Source organism: Verticillium nonalfalfae, assembly GCF_003724135.2.
Source record: "Verticillium nonalfalfae strain VnAa140/NRRL 66861 chromosome Unknown scaffold_5, whole genome shotgun sequence".
In the NCBI taxonomy this organism is placed as follows: Eukaryota; Fungi; Ascomycota; class Sordariomycetes; order Glomerellales; family Plectosphaerellaceae; genus Verticillium; species Verticillium nonalfalfae.
Window position 1 is genome coordinate 353,797 of NW_021167230.1, and position 19,638 is coordinate 373,434.

Consider the following 19,638-nt stretch of genomic DNA (forward strand, 5'->3'; position numbering starts at 1 on the left):
TGAAAAGGTACACGGAAGTACTCCTGCAGTATCATTGACTTTGCATGAAGTAGCGGCCATTTGAGAGCGTTTTTATCCTGGTCGTTTTGTGTGATAGAGGCTGACACCGAAAATGCGTGACGTGTGGCATGTGCTGTATTTGCAAGCCACGCTGTGATGAGCATACAGAACAATGAGGCCATTCTTCTATCCCCCACTTCAGCTCGCTTTCCACTCAATGAAAACACAGTCTAAACAATTACTATCGCGATGATTCATTTGGCAATTCTTCCGGAAACGAGTGACGAGACTCTTCATGTTGTCTACGTCCTGAACTCGAACTATGGCCAATGTCACTGACTAGTGTAGTACCTGGTTTCTTTCTGTTAACCAATGTGCTTGAGCAGAAAGTTTTGAAAGAGGAATGTTTACAGCAAGCGAGTGTAATTAATTGTCGGAGAGGTTCTCGTGATATGACATGTTCTGTGAACGGACACTCCTTGCAGGCAGTCTCACCAATCCAACCTATTGTCTTCTCTCAGCTCGACGTCCCAACGCTCATTTCCATGCCACACCTGCTTCCCAGAGTTTAAAGAGGCTACAGATTTGCGAAGTTCACTAATCATAGCACCTGGTCCACTCGCGAAGACCACCGTAGGACCCTGCACTGTCTCTCCTACAAAGTCTTGGACGACGGTGCCGACGTCGGGATGCCGGCGAACACTGTCATTTGAGTCCGCCGTATTCCTATAAGTGACAATATCCTTGAGAGCTATGCCGTTTGTATCAGGCAAGGATGAAGATGAGCTTGAATCCGTTACTTGGCGGGCTTTTTGATCGCTGGAAAGCTTCTCATTGGCACTAGTGTTGTTGTCCTTGCCAGATTCCTCCTGCTCGCGGGTGACGAAGATCGTCACCTGGATGTTGTGTTTTCCGGCCGAAGCTTTGATCAATTCAAGCTCAGCCTCTATCCAGCGAGCGTCGTCGCGGTGGCGGACCATCCAGACGAGTTGAATTGCGCGATCAGTGCGGTCGCTTGCCGACGCTGAATCGACTTGGGACTGGAGCGTTTCAAGAATGACTGGCAGCACATACGTGATACCTGTACCACCTGCGATAGCCAGAACATTGACACCTCCATCTATTCCGCGAGTGGAATGTTCGCCATAGGGCCCTTGTAGGATTACTGGCGTCGTAGGCAACGGAGAAGATCCTGCGTTTCGCATCTCGGCAAGCCTACGAGCCGCAAGCTCGGCAATCTTTTTCGTCTCGCCGCCTTTCGCGCGGAAAACGTAGGAGTGCTTGACGAGGCCTTCCTTTCCCAGAACAGGCAGAGAAAGCGGCGTGAAAGGGTGCGACTGCCATACGCTGCTGTCGGGAAAGCACAAATAAAAGTGCTGCCCGACATGCCAAGGCGACTGATTGAAGGTGAAGTCTAGGCGCGCGACATCGCCGTGGTCTGCGTCTGGAAACAGCGTCAACCGAGCCTGAGCCGGGTGGAAGCCCCAATCGCCGCCGACATATTGGTGATGAAGAAGGGTCATGCGCACGAGTCTGGCCAGCCGGTCGAAGAACCACAGCAATAGCCCGCACAACATCCAGTCGCCAAGAAACTCCCAGTGACCCCAGCAAGTGCCGATGTATACCATGGCCAGGACATAGTGCGTCTTGCGGAAGAACTCAAACCCAGTGAGGCGGATCATGAAACCAAGGCTGAGAAACCACATGAGGAGAAGCAGGAACATGGCGCAAAGACCATACACCATGTACTCCTTCGTTACCCAGTTGACTGCATACTCTGGCTGTGGGCCATAGAGCCCGATGCAGATGACGCACCACACGATGGCGTGGAGCACGCTCTGAAGCAGGATGATGTAGCCAACCCAGCGGTGCAGGAAGTTGAAAGCCTGATATGGGACGCCTGTAAGAATCGACAGGATGGATTCCCTACTGGCGAGAAGTACGGAAAAGGGAGTGATAGCGTACGCAAGAATACCAATGCGATTGGACCAGATTCCAGCAGTGTTCTGTTCCTTGTAGACACCAGGATGGTCCTTGACGGGGGAAATCCAAAGAGCGTATGTCATCCCCACAAATGAGAAAATGGTCAAGTAAATGACCAATATGGTGAGGATAAGGACTTGTAGTCTCGTGGTGCGTCCAAAAACGAAGCGGATTGAATCAGGGAGGAGGTAAGAACGAGCCGTGGCAGCTGCGGCACGAAGAGGACGAGAGACAATTGCCGGCGACGTTGAGCTCGGAAGCTGCGTCCCTGTGAGAGGTGCAGACTCGCTTTCAGCTTTGTTGGATGTAGACGAGAAAACGAAGGGTCTCGTGCGACGTGAGACAAGCGAGCGTCTTCCCACAGTAATGATCAGAAGGACTGCGCCAGCAATGAGCCAGAGAATGCCGGAATAGACCATGCCTAGGTCGTTGGCCTCCCAGAGGGCGTCGAGATAATCGCAGTTGGCCTGGTCAGCAGTACAAGGTAGCGTACGCGGATGATACCCATAGTGCCAGACTTTGTAAGGTTTGACCTCTGCCCCGTCGGCCATGGTGATGAAAAGATCAGCCAAACTAGACTTGAGCCGGCGATCTAGATAGGTATTGCCGAAAGAAAGGCTTTGGGTCGTCGCAGGGCGATGGGTTACCGCTTTGACCAAGAAAATGTTTGCTGCAGGACTCTCGAGGGAAAAGTCAAGCCTACTGAGAATCTAAGCAGTATGAATGATGGAAAGCGTCGACGGGAGGCAGAGGAGGATCTGCAAATGCTTTGTATCAAGTGTAGGTTGCGGCAATGCCGCAGACTCCAGCATACACATTTCCACCGAAACCTGGTGATCAATTCCGTAATATACAGGCACAAAAGCTCTCCACCCTCCAACGCCATAAACAAAGCTTGCTTCGCAGGGTGTGAATGCAGAAACTCTTGGCGGTGATGTTAACGAGCCGTGGTGCTTGGGCAACGGATGACGGGCCGAGCACTGAAAGTCCTGTAAACTAGAATTGCGAGCAAACTCCCCTGTTCGCGCATGGTCCCGAGCACGAGGACCTAAGCCACAGAGCATAATTGAGAAGGTTATGGTTGGCTTGTTGGTGGTGTCTCAGAACACCCTGCAGACCACCTCGTGGGGGACACAATTTCTCGGCACGGAATATGCCACAAAAGGCAAGATCTACAATGACATGCAAACTTTCTTGGGTTACATCCCTGCGACCCGGCCAGCGTCTTCTGGATTGTTGAGCAGGATTCAGCATCGGTGTGGTATCTCGCCAGATTGACCCAGACGCTTGATCTTTGACCAATCTCACGTGTGGTCACCATGGTGGCCCAGCTCTACAAGATCCCGGCAGCAGGCCAGCCTACTTAGAAAGTCAATATCTCGTCATCAGAATCCAGACAAAAACTCCCTCCAAACTTCGAGCTCCAGAGCTTCACGAACCATACCATTTTTCACTCGTATTACGACTTCGGTGACCTCTCGAAAATGAGCCATGGATCGCATTCAGATGACAGTGATCTCCAGTGCCAGATGGAGGTGAGTAACTTATCCCCGCGCCTTTCTCAGCGTTTCGGCGTACCCGGACGTGAAATCGCGATTACAGGTGATTAACCTTGTCTTAGATGATCTGGAACTGGAACACCGTCGGATCGTGTTAGTCGTCATATCACGCCCTTGAAGACAAACATCTACCTCTGAGCGAGGATGCTAACAAGGTTCTCGTGTTTTAGGTTTCCTCGCTAAATCATGGTACATCCGAACTGAAGGCATGATGGTTGCCTCAAGTATTGGTGTCGCCCTCCTGGCCGTCACTCTCGAGCTGTGCCGGCGCGCATGTAAAGAGTACGATACTTCAATTGTTGCGCAGATGGAAAGAAGCGTGACGGCCGCTACTCTCGCCAACCCATCGCTGTTACCACCCTCGAACAAAAGCTCTCCTACTGTCCGAATCGTTAGCCTTCGTGTCAGTCCCTTGCAGCAGGCCATACGATCGCTCTTGTACGCCATCACTTTTTCTGTCGCCTACATAGTAATGCTGCTGGTCATGTCCTTCAACGGTTACATCATCGTTGCTATCTTTGTTGGCGCCGGCTTGGGCAAGTTTCTTACCGACTGGATGGTGGTCAAGGTGGCTGTGAGCCAGAATGGAGGGGAAGGAACAGAGAAGCCAACGGGCCTCGAATCAGTGACCATTTGTTGTACATGAGAGGACATGGTTCCAGTTCTTCACAATCAGCAATTTTCTAGATTCAAACTCAGAAGGGTTCTGTTCAAAAGTTGGACGGACGAAGCGCTAGTTTGCTGCGCGTAGCACAAGTGATGAGCAGTCGACAGCTCTCAGATGACTCTAGATACAATGATTGACGTATTGATGCTTCTGCCCTCCTCTCCATTCATGTGACACGTTAAAACAGGCATCAACTTCTTCATCAACTTGGGAGAGTTCATTATCGTTGGCTGCGAAGGTTAGTGTTATGTCTTGCTGCTTCTCTTAGTCTGAGCTTATACTCACTGGATAGAATAGCGACTTTAATGAAGCAGAGCCCCTAGACACCATAATTGAACCACTGGTCATGCGGCTTGCCACCTCGAGCAAGACTGCCTCCTTCTCTTCGGCAGTTGAGCCGACGGTGGCGTTGAAATACACTGCATCAAAGCGACCTAGATCCCTGGGTACTTCTCGTGCATCGCCGGCCTCATACGTAGTGTCCTCAGAATCCAGCTCGAGCGTTGCCATCGCCCGCTGGCTCAACTCGAGCCTTGACGGCACCAGCTCAACATTATGAACACGGACACGCTCGCCACGTGTCCGAGCCCAGTCTTGAATCCAAATACAGGTCTCCGGTAGGGCACCAGCGCCGAGGATAGCAACAGAGCGTGGTGTACGCCCCAGAACTGTAGATGCAGCCGTCCACTCCAGCTCTGCGGCATGTTCGTAAAATGCGTGAATTGGGAATCGTGAAAGGGATAGGCGCGCCGTCGAAGACTCTGGAGCTTCGGCAATCTCGTTGGCAAACGCAATTTCGAAAGCTGCTTCGCATTCGAGAACCGCCCGGCGCGTGCTAGGCAACAAATTGATCACGTCTGGATGTTTAAGCAGTCGTTGCTCTACTTCAGTGTCGACAGTAGTGAAGCCGATGACGCCGTAAAGCTCATTCCAGTGAGGGATTGCGGCGTTAACCTTGTCAATCGAGTTGAGGGGATACAGACCCTCGAGGCTATCAGTAGCTCGCTTGATCTTGCCGATGTGGTGCTGGACTGCAATAGCAGGGTCAAGAGGGAGGAGATGTGTGACTGTCATTTTCGCAAAGGTCTATCAGGCAGCGAGTTTCGGCAGATTATGTGACATGAGGCCAAAAATATGCCCATGCTGGCCTCAAATAGCTACCTATGCTCCTCGAAGAACAGTCCTCGAGTCGCCATCTCGAATATCTGTTGGGAGTCCTGGCGAAGCAACAGGCTATCGCGGCACGTAGCAGCGTCATCTAGCCTTCTCGCAGGACTGATCCGCAACAGCAACTGTGATGGCCACCCTAAAAGCCCCGCCACACCCTCCCGGGCATCAGACAGGGGCCTATGCAGGGTCAATATGCTGACGCGACAGCTTCGTATGCAAGGTCATAACTTGCTCAATTAGCAGACTCGGCAAACGCCAATCTCACCATATTGGTCCACAGAATGGTCTCTTGGGGCCCTGACCGCTTACCTTGCTGAGTACGCACTGGTGCCACTGGTCAGTGGCTGGCCAATCTACCAGCAGATCCTGAGGCATCGCACGCAAACAAGGGCTGATGATTAATGATGTAGGATGTATCGAACTTCTCTAAAGGCCAAAAGTTTAGTATGTTAGACACTTAGAAGAGCGGAGTGCTGTCTGGCAGTGAATTTGTCGAGCGAATTTGAACTTAGGTGACAAGGGAAAGCTCTCAACGGTCGACGACCCCTGTGTTGCCCTGAAGCCAGCTACCAGCCCCTGATTGTGCGCTCTGTGAGGTAGAGAGAGTGGCTAACAAACATTCTAACCATGCTACACTTCAACCCTTTCAGAGCTCGTCGGACATCAGACGTACCAAGAAGTCGAATACCTTCTCCTGAAGAAAATGCCAGTTTCATCAGTCAGCTTCTTTTCGCATGGCTTGGTCCTCTGCTTATGGTGATTTCTTGCAACCCTCACGTTTCCCACCTGTCTCTTTAGCTCAGAAGGGCGCTCTCCCGTGTGATGTGCATCACTGACTCCGAAGATTACAGACTGGTTACAAGAGGCCACTGGAGTATGAGGATATCTGGCTCGTACCACAAGCACGTTCCGCCAGTTATCTGGCGCAGAGTGTCATAAAGTCCTTCGAGAACCTGGCTATCGACAAACAACACCATGGATCCCGACGCCTTTGGGGCCTACCAGTACTTGCATGGGCACTCCACCGCTGCTTCAAGTTTGACTTCTGGGTTGGTGGGCTGTGTCAACTTGTGGAGTCTATTCTGCAGGCCATGGCTCCCTTCACCCTGCGTTTCTTGATAATCTTCGCTAGAGATGCCCATTCGTTCATTAGGGGCGAACAAGATTCGCAACCACCCCTTGGCCGCGGTGTCGGCCTCGTGCTGGCTATAACTGCCATGCAGGTGATACAGAGCTTCTCTTCGAGCCACTTCCACTACCGCAGCACATTACTCGGGGGCCAAAGCCGGAGTGCACTGATTGCTGTGGCATTTTCAAAGTCTCTCCGGCTCTCAAGGCGAGCCAGAGCGGGCGGTGAACTTGGTATGACCGAGGCTACAATAGTCCCGACAGGGCAGCCACACGATCAACTTCGATGGCAAGCCTCAAAAGAGGGATGGTCTAATAGTCGTGTCATGGGTTTGATTTCCACCGACGTATCGCGCATTGAACAATCGTGCACCACCTTCCACCTTGTGTGGACGTCGCCGATCGCCATTCTACTTACCATTACGTTGTTGATCATCAACCTGGGATATAGCGCATTGGCAGGTGTTGCGGTGCTTGTTCTCGGCCTCACAGCGTTGACCAAAGTGGTCAAGGTCCTAGCACGTCTGAGAGCCGCCGTCAATATGGTCACAGATCAGAGAGCTGGACTCACACAGGAGATCCTTCATGGCATCCGCTTCGTCAAATACTTTGGCTGGGAATCGGCCTTTCTCCGTCGACTTCAGGGAATAAGAGCCTCGGAAACAAGTTCACTGCAGATCTTACATATCACGAAAAGCGCCATCGGTGCTGCGTCGATGGCGCTTCCCATATTTTCCAGCATGACAGCCTTCTTGGTTTACTCATCCACGAACTCTGGGCCGCTGGACCCAGCGCTTATCTTCTCATCGCTGGCGCTCTTCAACAGTTTACGGACACCTATGAACTGGCTCCCAACATCGATCGGTCACTTGGTTGATGCCGACGCTGCGTTGAAGCGATTTGAAGCATTGCTATTATCTGAAGAGTCTCCTGCCCACCCTGGTGCAACGCCCGGTCTAAACCATGCTATCCAGATACAGAACGCAACCTTTACTTGGGAGAAATCTTCCACTGTATACAAGGAAAAAGCGACAGAGACTGCAGCTCAAAGCCGAAAGACCCGTCAATTGAGAACACTCGGCCGCTACCCGCCAAAAGAGGCTGATAACGCGTGTACGCCCAGACACGATGGCGAAAAGGTGGCAGGGCAGAGCTACGAACTGCCATTCTCTCTTGAAAACATTTCTGTTGCAATATCTTCGCAGGAGCTTGTAGCAGTCGTTGGTTCGGTGGGCTGTGGCAAATCATCGCTGCTCAGTGCCTTGGCGAACGACATGCGTCTGGTTCAGGGGACCATGAAGTTCAACTCTAACGTCGCCTACTGTCCGCAGTCTGCATGGCTGCAGAACGCTACTATCCGGGAAAACATTCTGTTTGGAAGAGATTTTGAGAAAGAGCTCTACAGTCGTGTTACCCACGCCTGTGCCCTTGAAGCCGACTTTGCGTTGCTTCCCCATGGCGACCTTACCGAAATTGGCGAAAAGGGGATCACCCTCTCCGGCGGGCAGAAGCAACGCGTGAACATCGCAAGAGCGATTTACTCAAATGCCGGAATTGTTCTTCTCGATGATCCTCTTTCAGCGGTTGATGCACATGTTGGGAATCACATCTTCAACCAAGCCATCAGCGGTCTTCTGCATGGAAAGTGCTGTGTGCTCGTTACGCATCAACTGCAAGTTCTTCACCGATGTGATAGGGTCATGTGGATGACGAATGGCCGCATCGAGGCAGTCGACAAATACGAAAGTCTTCTGGAAAGCTCAATTTCTTTCCGAAGGTTCGTGCAAACGTCAGGTGTTGTGAGCTCTGACGAGTCGCAAGTAAATGATGAGATGGAAGACAGCACTTGTGCTTCCAAGGAATGCGCAGGATTGCTGAACGACTCTGTCAGTGATGACAACAAGAAGTTGATGCAAGAAGACGTCAAGGCCGTCGACAGCGTTCCTTGGACTGTCTACCATGTCTGGATGAAGTCCTCCGGGAGTATCCTGAACATGGCAGCAGTGCTCATCCTCATGTGCATATTCCGAGCTGCAAACTTACTGACGTCGCTTTCACTAGCATGGTGGGTATCGGATGCTTATGGCCTCTCCCGCGCGTCATATGTGAGTCGTCCGGTCTCCTCCTGTCACGAACATGCGTTTAGTTCCTTGCTGACTAGACAAAGATTGGCTTGTATGCCGGTCTGGGTGTCGCGCAAGCCGTTCTCCTCTTCGCTTTCTCCATGGTCGTCTGCATTGTGGGTACCAGAGCGAGCCAGACAATGTCTAACGACGCGATGTGGCAGATCCTCCGAGCCCCGATTGTGTTTTTTGACACCACACCACTAGGTCGCATCATACATCGATTTACGAAGGACGTTGATACAATGGACAACAGCCTCACTGATTCCTTCAGGCAGTACCTCATCGTACTGAGCTCCTTGCTTGGATCTTTTGGTTTTATCATCGCTTACTTCCACTACGTCAGTCGAGCTGGGGTCCGTTATTTGCAACCAAGCTGACGTCCCGGGTGTATAGTTCGCCATCGCCTTGGCCGTTGTATCCGTTGTCTTAGTCCTAGCTGTGTCTTATTATAGATGCAGTGCCCGCGAGTTAAAGCGTTACCACGCGATTCTCGATGGGGCCGTATTTGCGAAATTCAACGAGGCACTCGTCGGCGCGTCCACGATACGAGCGTATGGACGCGAGGAGCACTATGTCAGCGATATCTATCGAGCCATCGACGACATGGACGGCGCCTACTTCTTGACCTTTGCGAACCAACGTTGGCTGTCCCTACGACTCGACAACCTAGGCAATATTTTGTCTTTCACGACCGGGATTCTTGCTGTGACTACGACGCTGGTTGTGTCGCCTAGCATCACTGGGCTCATTTTGAGTTACAGTCTTAGTCTGGTTGGTATCATACAGATTACGGTGCGATACTTTGCCGACGTCGACAACTCCATGTCCAGCACCGAGCGACTGCACCAATACACATCCTCACTCGCCCGTGAAGCCTCGCTCGAGGAGGACGCGTCTCTCCGACTCAGATCAAGCTGGCCAGAGAACGGCGAGATTGTATTTGAATCAGTGCAAGTGAGATACAGGCCGGAGCTGCCCCTGGTCCTTGACAACTTTACATTGACGATTCGCGGGGGTGAGCGCATCGGCATTGTTGGGCGCACAGGTGCCGGCAAGAGCACCATTCTCTCGACTTTGTTCCGGCTCACGGAGCTAAGCGGTGGCCGTATTATGGTTGATGGGGTCGATATCGCTCAAGTTGGTCTGCACAGTCTACGCTCAAGGCTTGCCATTATTCCGCAGGACCCTACGCTGTTCCGTGGAACGATTCGTTCGAATCTGGACCCATTTGGCAGACACAGCGATCTTGAAATGTGGAACGCCCTTCGTCAGGCCCATCTCCTTCCTCGAGAAGACTCGTCTGAGGCCACTGGCCTCGCGTTAGGCGCAACATCCGACGCCACCGACCATAGTCCTCGCGACATACAAACAGCCGCCCACCCCCCAGAGAACAACAGGGAAACACGGATCACCCTTGACGCCATCGTGGAAGAGGAAGGTCTGAACTACTCTCTCGGCCAGCGACAGCTGTTGGCCCTGGCGCGTGCGCACCTGAGGAACGCACGTATCACACTCATTGACGAGGGGACCAGCAGCGTAGACAGCGCGACTGATGTCCTAGTGCAAAAGACTATTGCTCAAGAACTTAGCAGCGGCAAGACTTTAATCGCTATTGCTCACCGTCTGCGCACCGTCCTATTGTACGACCGGGTCTGCGTCATGGATCAGGGCCGTATTGTCGAGCTAGGTCCGCCACTGGAGCTTTGGGGGCAGGCGGGAGTATTTCGAGGAATGTGTGACAGGAGTGGCATCACTCGAGAGGACTTTTCCGTTGGATGAGTTGGGTTGATTGCTAGTAGTGTCGCGCGATGGCGCATGATGTCCAGCTCGTGCTATGCAGTCACCCATGGCCCCGAGACAATTGAATGGCCAATTTCGACATGTGTAAACCAGGTCATCGTGACCAAGCAGGAACATAACTTTTGAAGGCTCGAGATTCCTTACCGTATCCAGTCCTTTGGGGATTTCTTGAATCCAGTCGTCTAATAATATCCGTCAAAAGTATCCTCGCGCTTCGCAGACACGCTCCTGACAGCTTCCTTGATCGGCAAATCACCCTCCCCGGGACCCAGGATATCGAATGCCAGGCCCGTGGTCCACTCATCCTCGATCGCAGCAAAGAGGACACCTGCGACATCGGCCCGGCTGATCATACCCTGGAGACCAACCTTGCCCGCCCTGATTCGGCCCTCGGCCTCCTTCTCTGTCAAACCACCAGGCCGAATGATGGTGTACTCGATTCCTCGGCTCCGGTTGTTGACACGCAGGTCCTTGTCGGCCTCGAATTTAGCCCTCAGCGCCGGCTCAATAACCCCCCACATGCGGTCGCTCAGCTTGATGTCTGCCTCACTGTACCAATCAGGCGTCGGCCTCTTGCGGTCGCGCACATCAGCAGAGCTGATAGCGACGTAGCGCTTCCGCGGGATCTCAGCCTGAGCGAGGGCATCGATGACCTTGATGGCGCCGTCACGGTCGACCTCGACAGGGGCACGGGGGTTGCTGGCGGCCCACACGACTGTGTCGGGCTGGGTGCGCTCGAGGATCTTGACAAAATCTTCCACTGTGCCGGAGACCAGGTCTTGAACAATGGGATGAGCGCCGATGGCGATGAGCGAGGGAACCTGGTCAGGGTTGCGAATGATGCTGTAGACGGCATGGGCGGGGTTTGCGGAGGTGAGGAGCGAGGTAAGATGACGTGCGGTTTTGCCGTTCCCGCCGACAATCAGAGTTGTCGGAGGGTGAAACAAACAAGCATCTCCCATGGTGGCAGTTCGTTATACTACACAGCTGTTGTCCCGGGGCTGTGATAGATGGCAATAAGACGGAAAGCGAAGGTTGGAAGACCACCTGGCCACGACGAAATACAAGCTTGGCCCAACTCCCACACCCGCCACCTACTACCAAAGGGATACCCCGCCACAAAGAGGATGGATGTGGGGCATGTGGTTTAGTAATCCGTCTCACCGAGTGATAAACTGTTCCATGGCTCGTCGCGACCTCAGAGGGAGACAGAACAAGCCCACAAGCCTCGAGGCAACGTCTGGGGTGCCTAAGATGGTCAGGCTCTATTGCATCTGGTTGAGATGGCTGGTGAATGAGCCCGGAAATTCTACGCCTTCCGACCGGCGAAGTGTCTAATATTGGGATTTAGCATGGCCCTTCTGGCGTGCTCGTCGGACCTGCACACCATGGCGACTCCCTTACTGATACATACTCAGTTTCAAAGCGTTTCCAGACGCTGGCGACTAGAAATCCGCACTTTTAAATCTCAACAATCTTGCTCATGTTCGCGTTGACAGGTGACTGAGTGCTGACCGGTAGAGCCTTTGTAGGAATCGCTCGCCAATACGCGCAGGCTTCACAACGTTTCGTACCTTCTGTCTGCATCGCTTCAATTAGATTCATGGCCAGAAACAGACGCAGTGATCTGTAATATTGCCCGCTAAGTCCTCCTGAAAAAATGGTCGCGTCCTGTCACAGACTGTTAAAGCTGACAGCTTGGATACGCTTCACAGGCGGGAGCAAGCTGGGGCTGAGCGGACAAAGCATACTCCGCACACAAACAGCGCTACCAAAGGGCGCTGGTCGGTCACTTGTCAAAAACTTATCAATCGCTGCTCTGCGACTCGTCGATTCCATTGACTCGAACCGAGGCGCATTCCCGTGAAGTGTATTAATAGTTGTTCCTTCGCCAGATAAGGTAGGCTGTGAATTGAATTATTCCAATGATCACGTCCGCAGAGCCACCATCAAAAACTAGGCACCAAGCAACAGCATGCCGGGAGTGACCTTTCTATCTGCCGTCGCAGCGCTGGTTGCGGCCCTCGTTTACCTCGTCAATGTTCTGGTTGTAGAACCATTGATCACCAGCCCTTTGAGCAATATCCCTGGACCAAAGTCTTTTGCCCTCAGCCGCTGGCGACTGGCTTGGGAAGACTGGAATGCCACGCGTACGCGGACCATCCTTCGATTGCACTCCGAATACGGTCCGGTAGTGCGCATCGGGCCAAATGAGGTGTCTTTCAACAGCCTGAGTGCATTGCGGACCATCTACGGGCCTGGCAGTCGATTTGGCAGGACGACATTTTACCGCATGTTTGATGTGTACGGCGAGCAAAACCTGTTCACATTCCACTCGACGAAGGAACACGGCAACAGGAAGAAACTACTTTCCCATGCCTATTCGAAGTCGGTTGTGCTGAAGCAGCCAACGACACGCCTCGTGGAGGAGAAGGCCCGACAGTATCTTGACTTGATCAGCACTGAGCCACAGGGCATCAGCGATGTCTTTCTCTCGATGCACTACTACTCGCTAGACAACATCACCGCTTTTGTCTATGGAAAACATGGGTCGACGCGTGCCCTGCAGGGGTCGAAGAATGATCGAGCCTTGATTGACGATATCTTGCACCCATCGCGCCGCCGGCTATCGTGGTTCTTGGTGCACTTTCCATCATACACAAAGTGGCTGTACTCATGCAAACCATTCATGGCCTGGATTGTAAAGCCGATCCTGCCCATGCAACAACCGACTACATATACCAGCATACGGAGATTCGCGTTGCAAGCTTTTCAGAATCTCAAATCGGCGCAGAAGGGCTCAAAGATCTCGGGGAACTGGAGCAGTGCTGAAGACTCATCTATAATCGGCCAGCTATGGCGCTATCATGAGTCGCAACAGCCCAACGGTATGAATGACATGCAATTGGCTTCGGAATGCGCAGACCATTTCCTCGCCGGAATCGATACGACGAGCGATACCCTCATGTTTCTGGTTTGGGCGCTCTCTCTTCCCGAAAACGAGAAGTGCCAGGCCAAGTTGAGAGACGAGGTAATGGGCCTGACAGGAGATGCGCTTAATGAGTATGGACATCCACGCGTGGACGCCTCAGATCGATGCACATATCTCAACGCGGTCATTAAGGAAACATTGAGACTTTACGCGCCCCTACCGAGTACCGAACCGAGATCCACGAATGCGCAGTCAATAGTCGACGGCTTCCAGATTCCACCAAACACTGTTGTCGGGATGTCGCCTTATATCATTCACCGTGATCCGACGGTGTTCAAAGACCCCAGGACATTCAACCCGGAGAGGTGGTTAGGATCAGAAGCAGTTGAATTAAACCGTCATTTTTGGGCGTTCTCGAGTGGTGGAAGAATGTGCATCGGCATGCAGTAAGTGAATATCTTAGCTGCCATCCCAGCAGACGGTTTGTGGGCTAACTGGCAGTAGCTTGGCCATGGCGGAAATGACCACCGTTACTGCCGCTCTCTATCGAAAGTACAGGACATCCATAGCGCCAGGTTTCGAGGGTGTAGCTCCAGGAATCACTGCACGTGTTGAGGTCTTTTCAGATGACCGATTCGCAAAGACTCGGGTTGGTCTCCCCTTTCACAGCCACGCCTTCAGCACTGACCATATCAGGAACACACTTGTCTTGTCCAATTTCGGGAATTGAGCAAGTAAGAAAAGTCCTGCACTCTGGAGTGGTGTTTCCCTCTTCTGCAGCACATCCAGTGGATAGAGGCAGACCTTTCTTGGCCAACCCATCCACACGGCCTTCCGAACGCGTGAACAGGGCTGGGAACAGCATCACTCTGTTCTGAAGTCAATATGGATTTACAATACAGCAATAATCAGTTGCAATGATTGTTGTGTATCGCTGTACTGAGTATGAAGATAATGTCAGACTAAGCCTTCAAAAGACGTCTTCAAACCCTGAAATGTTATGCCCTTCTCTCCATCCTTGAATTGGACCGCCGGTTTTCCTCCGAACCACGAACAATCAATCCCAAGGTCCTCCACAGAGGCCTCTGAGGCAAGTACTTTAGACACAAATGACCCAGTCTGAGCAAGTAATCTGGCCGCATCCGCGCTTTTGGTGATATGTCCCGAGGCAATCGTGACCTTGCCTGCTCAGAATAAGCTTAGAAGGGGTTGCAAGGAGAGACGGAATCGGAGCACAAGCATGCTGAAGAACTTACTGCAATTTACTTTTTCCTCTTCATTCCAACCATGAACGAGCTGCTGTAACCTATCGATTGTATCTCGATACTCGGAGATACTTCCACCCTCCGGGAAAAGGATAGGTGCGCGCTCATAAACCGTATCACCAACAAATAAGACGCGCTCCTTCGCATCCCAAATAGCAATTTCATCGGGCATGTGGCCTGGTGTTTGAAGAACCACCAAGTTCAGGTCCTGCCCAGAACTGCTGACCACTCGAGCACCATCTTCTGCCCAGTGGGTAACATGATACCTCGGCAGCTCCATGCCGATGAAAGCACATAGCGAGGCGCTGTTCAGTTTATGAGGATCTGTCAGAAAGTCTTTCCCCGCAGAGCTTGCCCAGACGGCAAGTCCGGAGGTCCTCAGAAACTCGGGAATTCCTCCTAGATCGCTAGAGTCAGAAGGCCGCGGTAGTAAGGAGAAGAATGAACCATACCGATGTGGTCATAATGGCAATGAGTAGAGATAATTGTATACGGTCTCACACCAGACCGATTCAGTGGAAGGCCTTCATTGTCAGGTACTGGAACCGTCTCGAGATACACTTTGAGCGTGAGATCTATGGTGGGCGTTTGTGACGATCCTCCGCAGCCCGAATCAATGAGTACAATATCGTGCGGATAGATTTTGACATAAATCAATGGTTCCTCGCCCCATCTATCGTTCTCTTGCACGACAAAGGTAGTTGAGTTGAGGCGTTGGCATGAAAATGCTGGTGTGAGGTGGTCCGTCCTGTTCTCCTCAGCTGCTGCGGGGTCGTTCTCGATTCTTGACAATTGGCACATGTTGCAAGCTAATCTCTCAAAGAGGACGTCTAGTCATGTGATATCTGTGCCGTCAAAGATGATACAGGCTTTGATCGCGATAGAACTGGATCTGAAGGTAGGTGGACGGTGTATGGTCTGCTGAAATGCAATGGTAGGCGGACGATTGGGCCATCTCGTGGCTTTGTCGCGTGGGTGTGGGTGGCGCCGTCCCTATCTTGTGGGGTCAGCTCAATTGGGTGTCACTGTGTGCTGCATTTGAACCTCATCAAGAGGTCGATAGTAAGCCTCAAAGCTTTGGGTGACTTATTGAGAAGGAGACTCTTCTCATCGATAATCACGGTCCTCATAGGGCGAGGACCATGAGTTGCATGATCAGTGCCATAACAAGCAGCCCACTGTCAAGGACATCCCTGAGACTGACTGAACATGCTTAATATCAATGGAGCCTGTGAGCCGAAGGCAGTGCAATTTGCAGCCATACTGACAATCGCGAATATATACATGAAATCAAGGCTAGGGTGAAAGGATGATATCTCGTGTTTCTCCGGCGTATGCTAGTGGTATGCATCAAATGCTCTTAAAGACGGACAAGCTCGACAGCGCATTTCCAGGCCACGAGAATAGCGTGTTCGATGGACAAGAAGACCCCAGCGCCTGATTGTTCATCCAAGCAGGTTCCCAGTAGTAGAGACCCTTGCCCTTGTTGACTTTGCTCACGACGTCAGCAACCCGTTGGATGAAGGTCGTCTGACCTTGGGCCGAGAAAGGGATGTCCCTCAGGTCACTCGGGAAAGGCTGCGCCGGCGACGGGCAAGACGTCGGCCAGTTCAGCTCGGCCACGACGATTTCCTTGCCCCACTTGCTGGCCATGTTGTTCAGTGTGGTTCGCAGCGCCGAGAGTGTGGCACCACTCCCGTAGAAGGGGTAATACGAGACGCCCATCTGATCAAAGTCACCAACGGCAAGGGGTCCGGCGGCAAGGACCTGAGTGTAGAAGTACTCCTGAACGTTCCAGTCCCAGGCACGGTCGAGGTGGATCATGATTTTGGGTTTGGGGCTGAGGGTTGAGTCTTTAATGCCCCAAGAGGCGGAGCTGAGGAGGCGTGCGACGTTGTAGAAGTTGGAGGTCTTTCCGGTTGGGAACAGCAGCCCAGAGGTGATCTCGTTGCCGATGGAGATGATGGCCGGGGGCACACCAGCTTTCTGGAAGGCGTTGGAGACCTCCTTGGTGTAGTTGTAGAGCCTCCATGAGAGATCGTCGATACCAGAAGGCCAACCACTAGGGATGGCCTGGTGAGCGGGGTCGGCCCATGTGTCGCTGAAGTGAAGCGTCAGATAGACGCTGAGTCCCTGAGCTTTGGCCCGCTTGGCAAGGTTGAGATTGTAGTCGAGGTTGTAGTCGCCATTGGAAGGGTTGACCCAAATGCGCTGTCGGACCGAGTTGACGCCGTTCGCTTTGAGGATCTGTTCAAGAGGCTGAGCCGAGCCGCCATTGGTGTACTTGATACCAGCCCGTTCTTCAACCAAGGTCGACGACCAGTCGACACCCCTATAAGTAAGGGCCGCCGTGGCCGACGACCACAGAAGCAGAGCGCTAGTAGCTACGCTGGCAAACATTTTGAGAACCGGATAGACTGAATGACAACGAGAGCGAAGCCGAAGGGCGTGCGGGAGTTCATCGCTGTGGTTACTTCTGAGAGGCCGTGGGTCTTATTACTTTCTAGAATGGAGGTCGGCAGGAGGCTGCACCCCAGAACCGTTGCTGCCGGTAGTCTACTAAGCCCGAGATGAGATCAGGAGGGGCTGCGGGGGTCGGCAGTATCCCTGACATGCTTCTCCTCACGTTAATTAGTACCGAAGCCTGGTGTTGCAGCGCTGGATCGGCACACATCGCGCGGGCAATCCCCTACTCCAATCGCCACCACCCAACACACTATAATCAGCAGCAGAACGATGCGCCATTCGGTCCTTGGAAACCCGTTACCAAGCTGGAACATTGTGGCTGGTGCCTGAAAATCGCTGCTTTCATGAACTCGGCGGCCCATTTGCTAAACGGGGACGAAAGGCGAGGATTACGGTAGTGGTCTAGTAATTGCGTCCTCGCCCCTGGACAAGGTTTGCAGATTGCGGTGCTGTTTCACCCGCCGCGGCCTCGCCTCGCCCGAACAGCTGAGCTGTCTTCCTAATTTTGCCCAGGTCGTCCACCTCTACCAGTTCTCGGCAGGTCGCTTGGTAGTAAGACCGACCTGCTCAATCTCTCGGAGTTTTGCGCGACATTTTGGGGTCTAGACAACGGAACAAATTGAATCCGCCTGCCACGTAGATCGCGAACAGCCCGGTGGACATGGAGCCGAGTGGTCGAACTGCCAGCTAAACAAGGGGTTCGTCTCGTTTGTGAGTACCGCCCCAATCAGCGCCGTTTGTCGCGGGAGATCGACGGACATTGCGAATACCTCACGCGACGCAATCCGGATCTGATCCCAGCCTCTGCGGACCAGCTCATCAATACTGGTGCCGTAGACGTATTCCCTGAAGCCGGCCCATCGAATCGCTGACGCGCACATGGGGCAGCTTTCGGCATTTGTGTAGATGGTCAAGTCTGAGAATGCTGCCAGAGCTTCTGCGACTGTCATGTTGTAAGGCCCCGTCGGATCCGTCAGGATTTGAGAGCAGTTGGCGATTGCTGCCATTTCACCTGATGTTCGTCAGTTCTCCGATGTATGCCCTACATAAAGCCTCCGCAGTCTGCGTCACGAGACAAGACCCATTTATCAGCCTCTTACCATGCATGATGGGGTTGCCAGACTGGTGGCTCATATTTTCGCCGGTGCAGACAATGTCGCCTTTGCCACTGACTGTGTGATTCACAATAACGGTGCCGAAGGGAGCGAATGGGCATGGCGAAGACAGTGCTTCGTTCGCTTGTCGCACCCAGTACTGTCGTATGTCCTGATTGATTTGCTTCTGGCTGTGAGGAAGCTCAACAAGGGGAATCTGTTCCGTAGACAGGCGGCGCAGATGCCCATCGTGTCGGTGACCTGTACCCAGTCGAATTAGGCCCACAAGTACACCGAAAACGACTCTCTGCTTCATGTTTATGCACGGTTTCGCGTGTTGTCGCCGACGAAGAATTTCAGAGACTGCGTCGGAGGTATGGTACTTCTTGCAACGTCTGATGTCTTGAACCTGAGCCTTCAATCTCGCCAGAGGTCGGGACAAACGACAGAAGCCACTATACTCCTGAAATCTCGCATTCTTGTGGCGCACGCCAGATCGGAATACCCCGCACTCGGGGGCGTCATCGTCCACCATTGTGTGTTGGTTCCACCAGTCTGGAACCCCTCTGAGGTTCCTGATGAGCAGCAATGGAAGCTGTGTTGTAGACCGTGTAGGTATCCTACAAAAGACAGGCAGGCTTGTTCACTCCACCTGACTGGGCCTTCGCCAACGTCTTATGTACTGCTTTTTCTTTTCTCGTGTCATCTTTTCGCACCTTTCTTTTTCTGGGAAATATCTACAACGGATGCTCCATCCTACAACGTTGGGCGTTCCCGACCACGTTTGGGCATTTCAACCTATCAAGCGCAGAAAATTGTCGGAATAGGAAGTGAGTCTTGTTTGCGGGGCGATGGATATTCACTTTGTTTTCCACGACGACGGTTGAGAGAACTGAACAGACAGCGATGTTTGAGCAACCCCTGAACTGACGAAGGGCAGAACTCGGGCATGAGGAACAAACATGCTAGCAGCAGCCCGCCTGTCCACAAAGAAACACAAATTGCTACAGCAAGGCGGGAGTCAAGTGTCCAGCAGGCGAGGCATGAGGCAATAAGACATACCACCACTCGGAAAAGAACACCGGAGCTCTTCCAAAAGCCACAGGCACAAGGGCTGCTTTGCGAGTCAGGGCGTTGACGGGAGCGCCATGGCTTGGGGACGCCAATTTTCCGCCACACGCACGACGATAGGGGAGCATCGGTTTACTTATACTCAGTGGTGAGAGAGATCCCGATCGAGGCCTATGGAAAACATCAAGCCGTGGCCGATATCTGACTGTTTTGCGATTGGGCACTGACCACAATGGCCGAGGTTGGTTACGGGGACTACACAGCGAGGAGACAAGCCGCGTGCTCCACAGACTCCGCGCCTCCATCTTGTACTTTCCATGGCTCTGGACCTGTAGGCTGCATCATGGCGTGCCTGGGTAATAGATTGGGGCACGCCA

At 52.7% G+C, this 19,638-nt stretch overlaps 8 protein-coding genes across 8 annotated transcripts; 2 read left to right on the forward strand and 6 right to left on the reverse strand.

Annotated features, from left to right (window-relative positions):
• Positions 1 to 491: 491 nt before the first annotated feature.
• On the reverse strand, positions 492 to 2,534 carry D7B24_006795 (uncharacterized protein; the record flags this gene model as incomplete). Its single annotated transcript, XM_028640916.1, has 1 exon — positions 492 to 2,534. One exon carries the CDS (start codon positions 2,532 to 2,534, stop codon positions 492 to 494), a length of 2,043 nt encoding a protein of 680 aa, XP_028498882.1.
• Positions 2,535 to 4,319: 1,785 nt separating this feature from the next.
• On the reverse strand, positions 4,320 to 5,283 carry D7B24_006796 (uncharacterized protein; the record flags this gene model as incomplete). The annotated part of the gene is made up of 2 exons (XM_028640917.1): positions 4,320 to 4,439; positions 4,495 to 5,283. 2 exons carry the CDS (start codon positions 5,281 to 5,283, stop codon positions 4,320 to 4,322), a joined length of 909 nt encoding a protein of 302 aa, XP_028498883.1.
• A 2,498-nt stretch (positions 5,284 to 7,781) lies between these two features.
• Positions 7,782 to 10,412, forward strand: D7B24_006797 (uncharacterized protein; the record flags this gene model as incomplete). Its single annotated transcript, XM_028640918.1, has 3 exons — positions 7,782 to 8,612; positions 8,675 to 8,971; positions 9,027 to 10,412. 3 exons carry the CDS (start codon positions 7,782 to 7,784, stop codon positions 10,410 to 10,412), a joined length of 2,514 nt encoding a protein of 837 aa, XP_028498884.1.
• Positions 10,413 to 10,615: 203 nt separating this feature from the next.
• D7B24_006798 (uncharacterized protein) lies at positions 10,616 to 11,395 on the reverse strand (the record flags this gene model as incomplete). Its single annotated transcript, XM_028640919.1, has 1 exon — positions 10,616 to 11,395. One exon carries the CDS (start codon positions 11,393 to 11,395, stop codon positions 10,616 to 10,618), a length of 780 nt encoding a protein of 259 aa, XP_028498885.1.
• Positions 11,396 to 12,408: 1,013 nt separating this feature from the next.
• D7B24_006799 (uncharacterized protein) lies at positions 12,409 to 13,815 on the forward strand (the record flags this gene model as incomplete). Its single annotated transcript, XM_028640920.1, has 1 exon — positions 12,409 to 13,815. One exon carries the CDS (start codon positions 12,409 to 12,411, stop codon positions 13,813 to 13,815), a length of 1,407 nt encoding a protein of 468 aa, XP_028498886.1.
• Positions 13,816 to 14,322: 507 nt separating this feature from the next.
• On the reverse strand, positions 14,323 to 15,431 carry D7B24_006800 (uncharacterized protein; the record flags this gene model as incomplete). Its single annotated transcript, XM_028640921.1, has 3 exons — positions 14,323 to 14,549; positions 14,622 to 15,029; positions 15,083 to 15,431. The coding sequence occupies 3 exons, from the start codon at positions 15,429 to 15,431 to the stop codon at positions 14,323 to 14,325; spliced, it is 984 nt and encodes a 327-aa protein (XP_028498887.1).
• A 549-nt stretch (positions 15,432 to 15,980) lies between these two features.
• On the reverse strand, positions 15,981 to 17,030 carry D7B24_006801 (uncharacterized protein; the record flags this gene model as incomplete). Its single annotated transcript, XM_028640922.1, has 1 exon — positions 15,981 to 17,030. The coding sequence occupies one exon, from the start codon at positions 17,028 to 17,030 to the stop codon at positions 15,981 to 15,983; it is 1,050 nt and encodes a 349-aa protein (XP_028498888.1).
• Positions 17,031 to 17,698: 668 nt separating this feature from the next.
• Positions 17,699 to 18,506, reverse strand: D7B24_006802 (uncharacterized protein; the record flags this gene model as incomplete). The annotated part of the gene is made up of 2 exons (XM_028640923.1): positions 17,699 to 18,108; positions 18,197 to 18,506. The coding sequence occupies 2 exons, from the start codon at positions 18,504 to 18,506 to the stop codon at positions 17,699 to 17,701; spliced, it is 720 nt and encodes a 239-aa protein (XP_028498889.1).
• Positions 18,507 to 19,638: the final 1,132 nt, after the last annotated feature.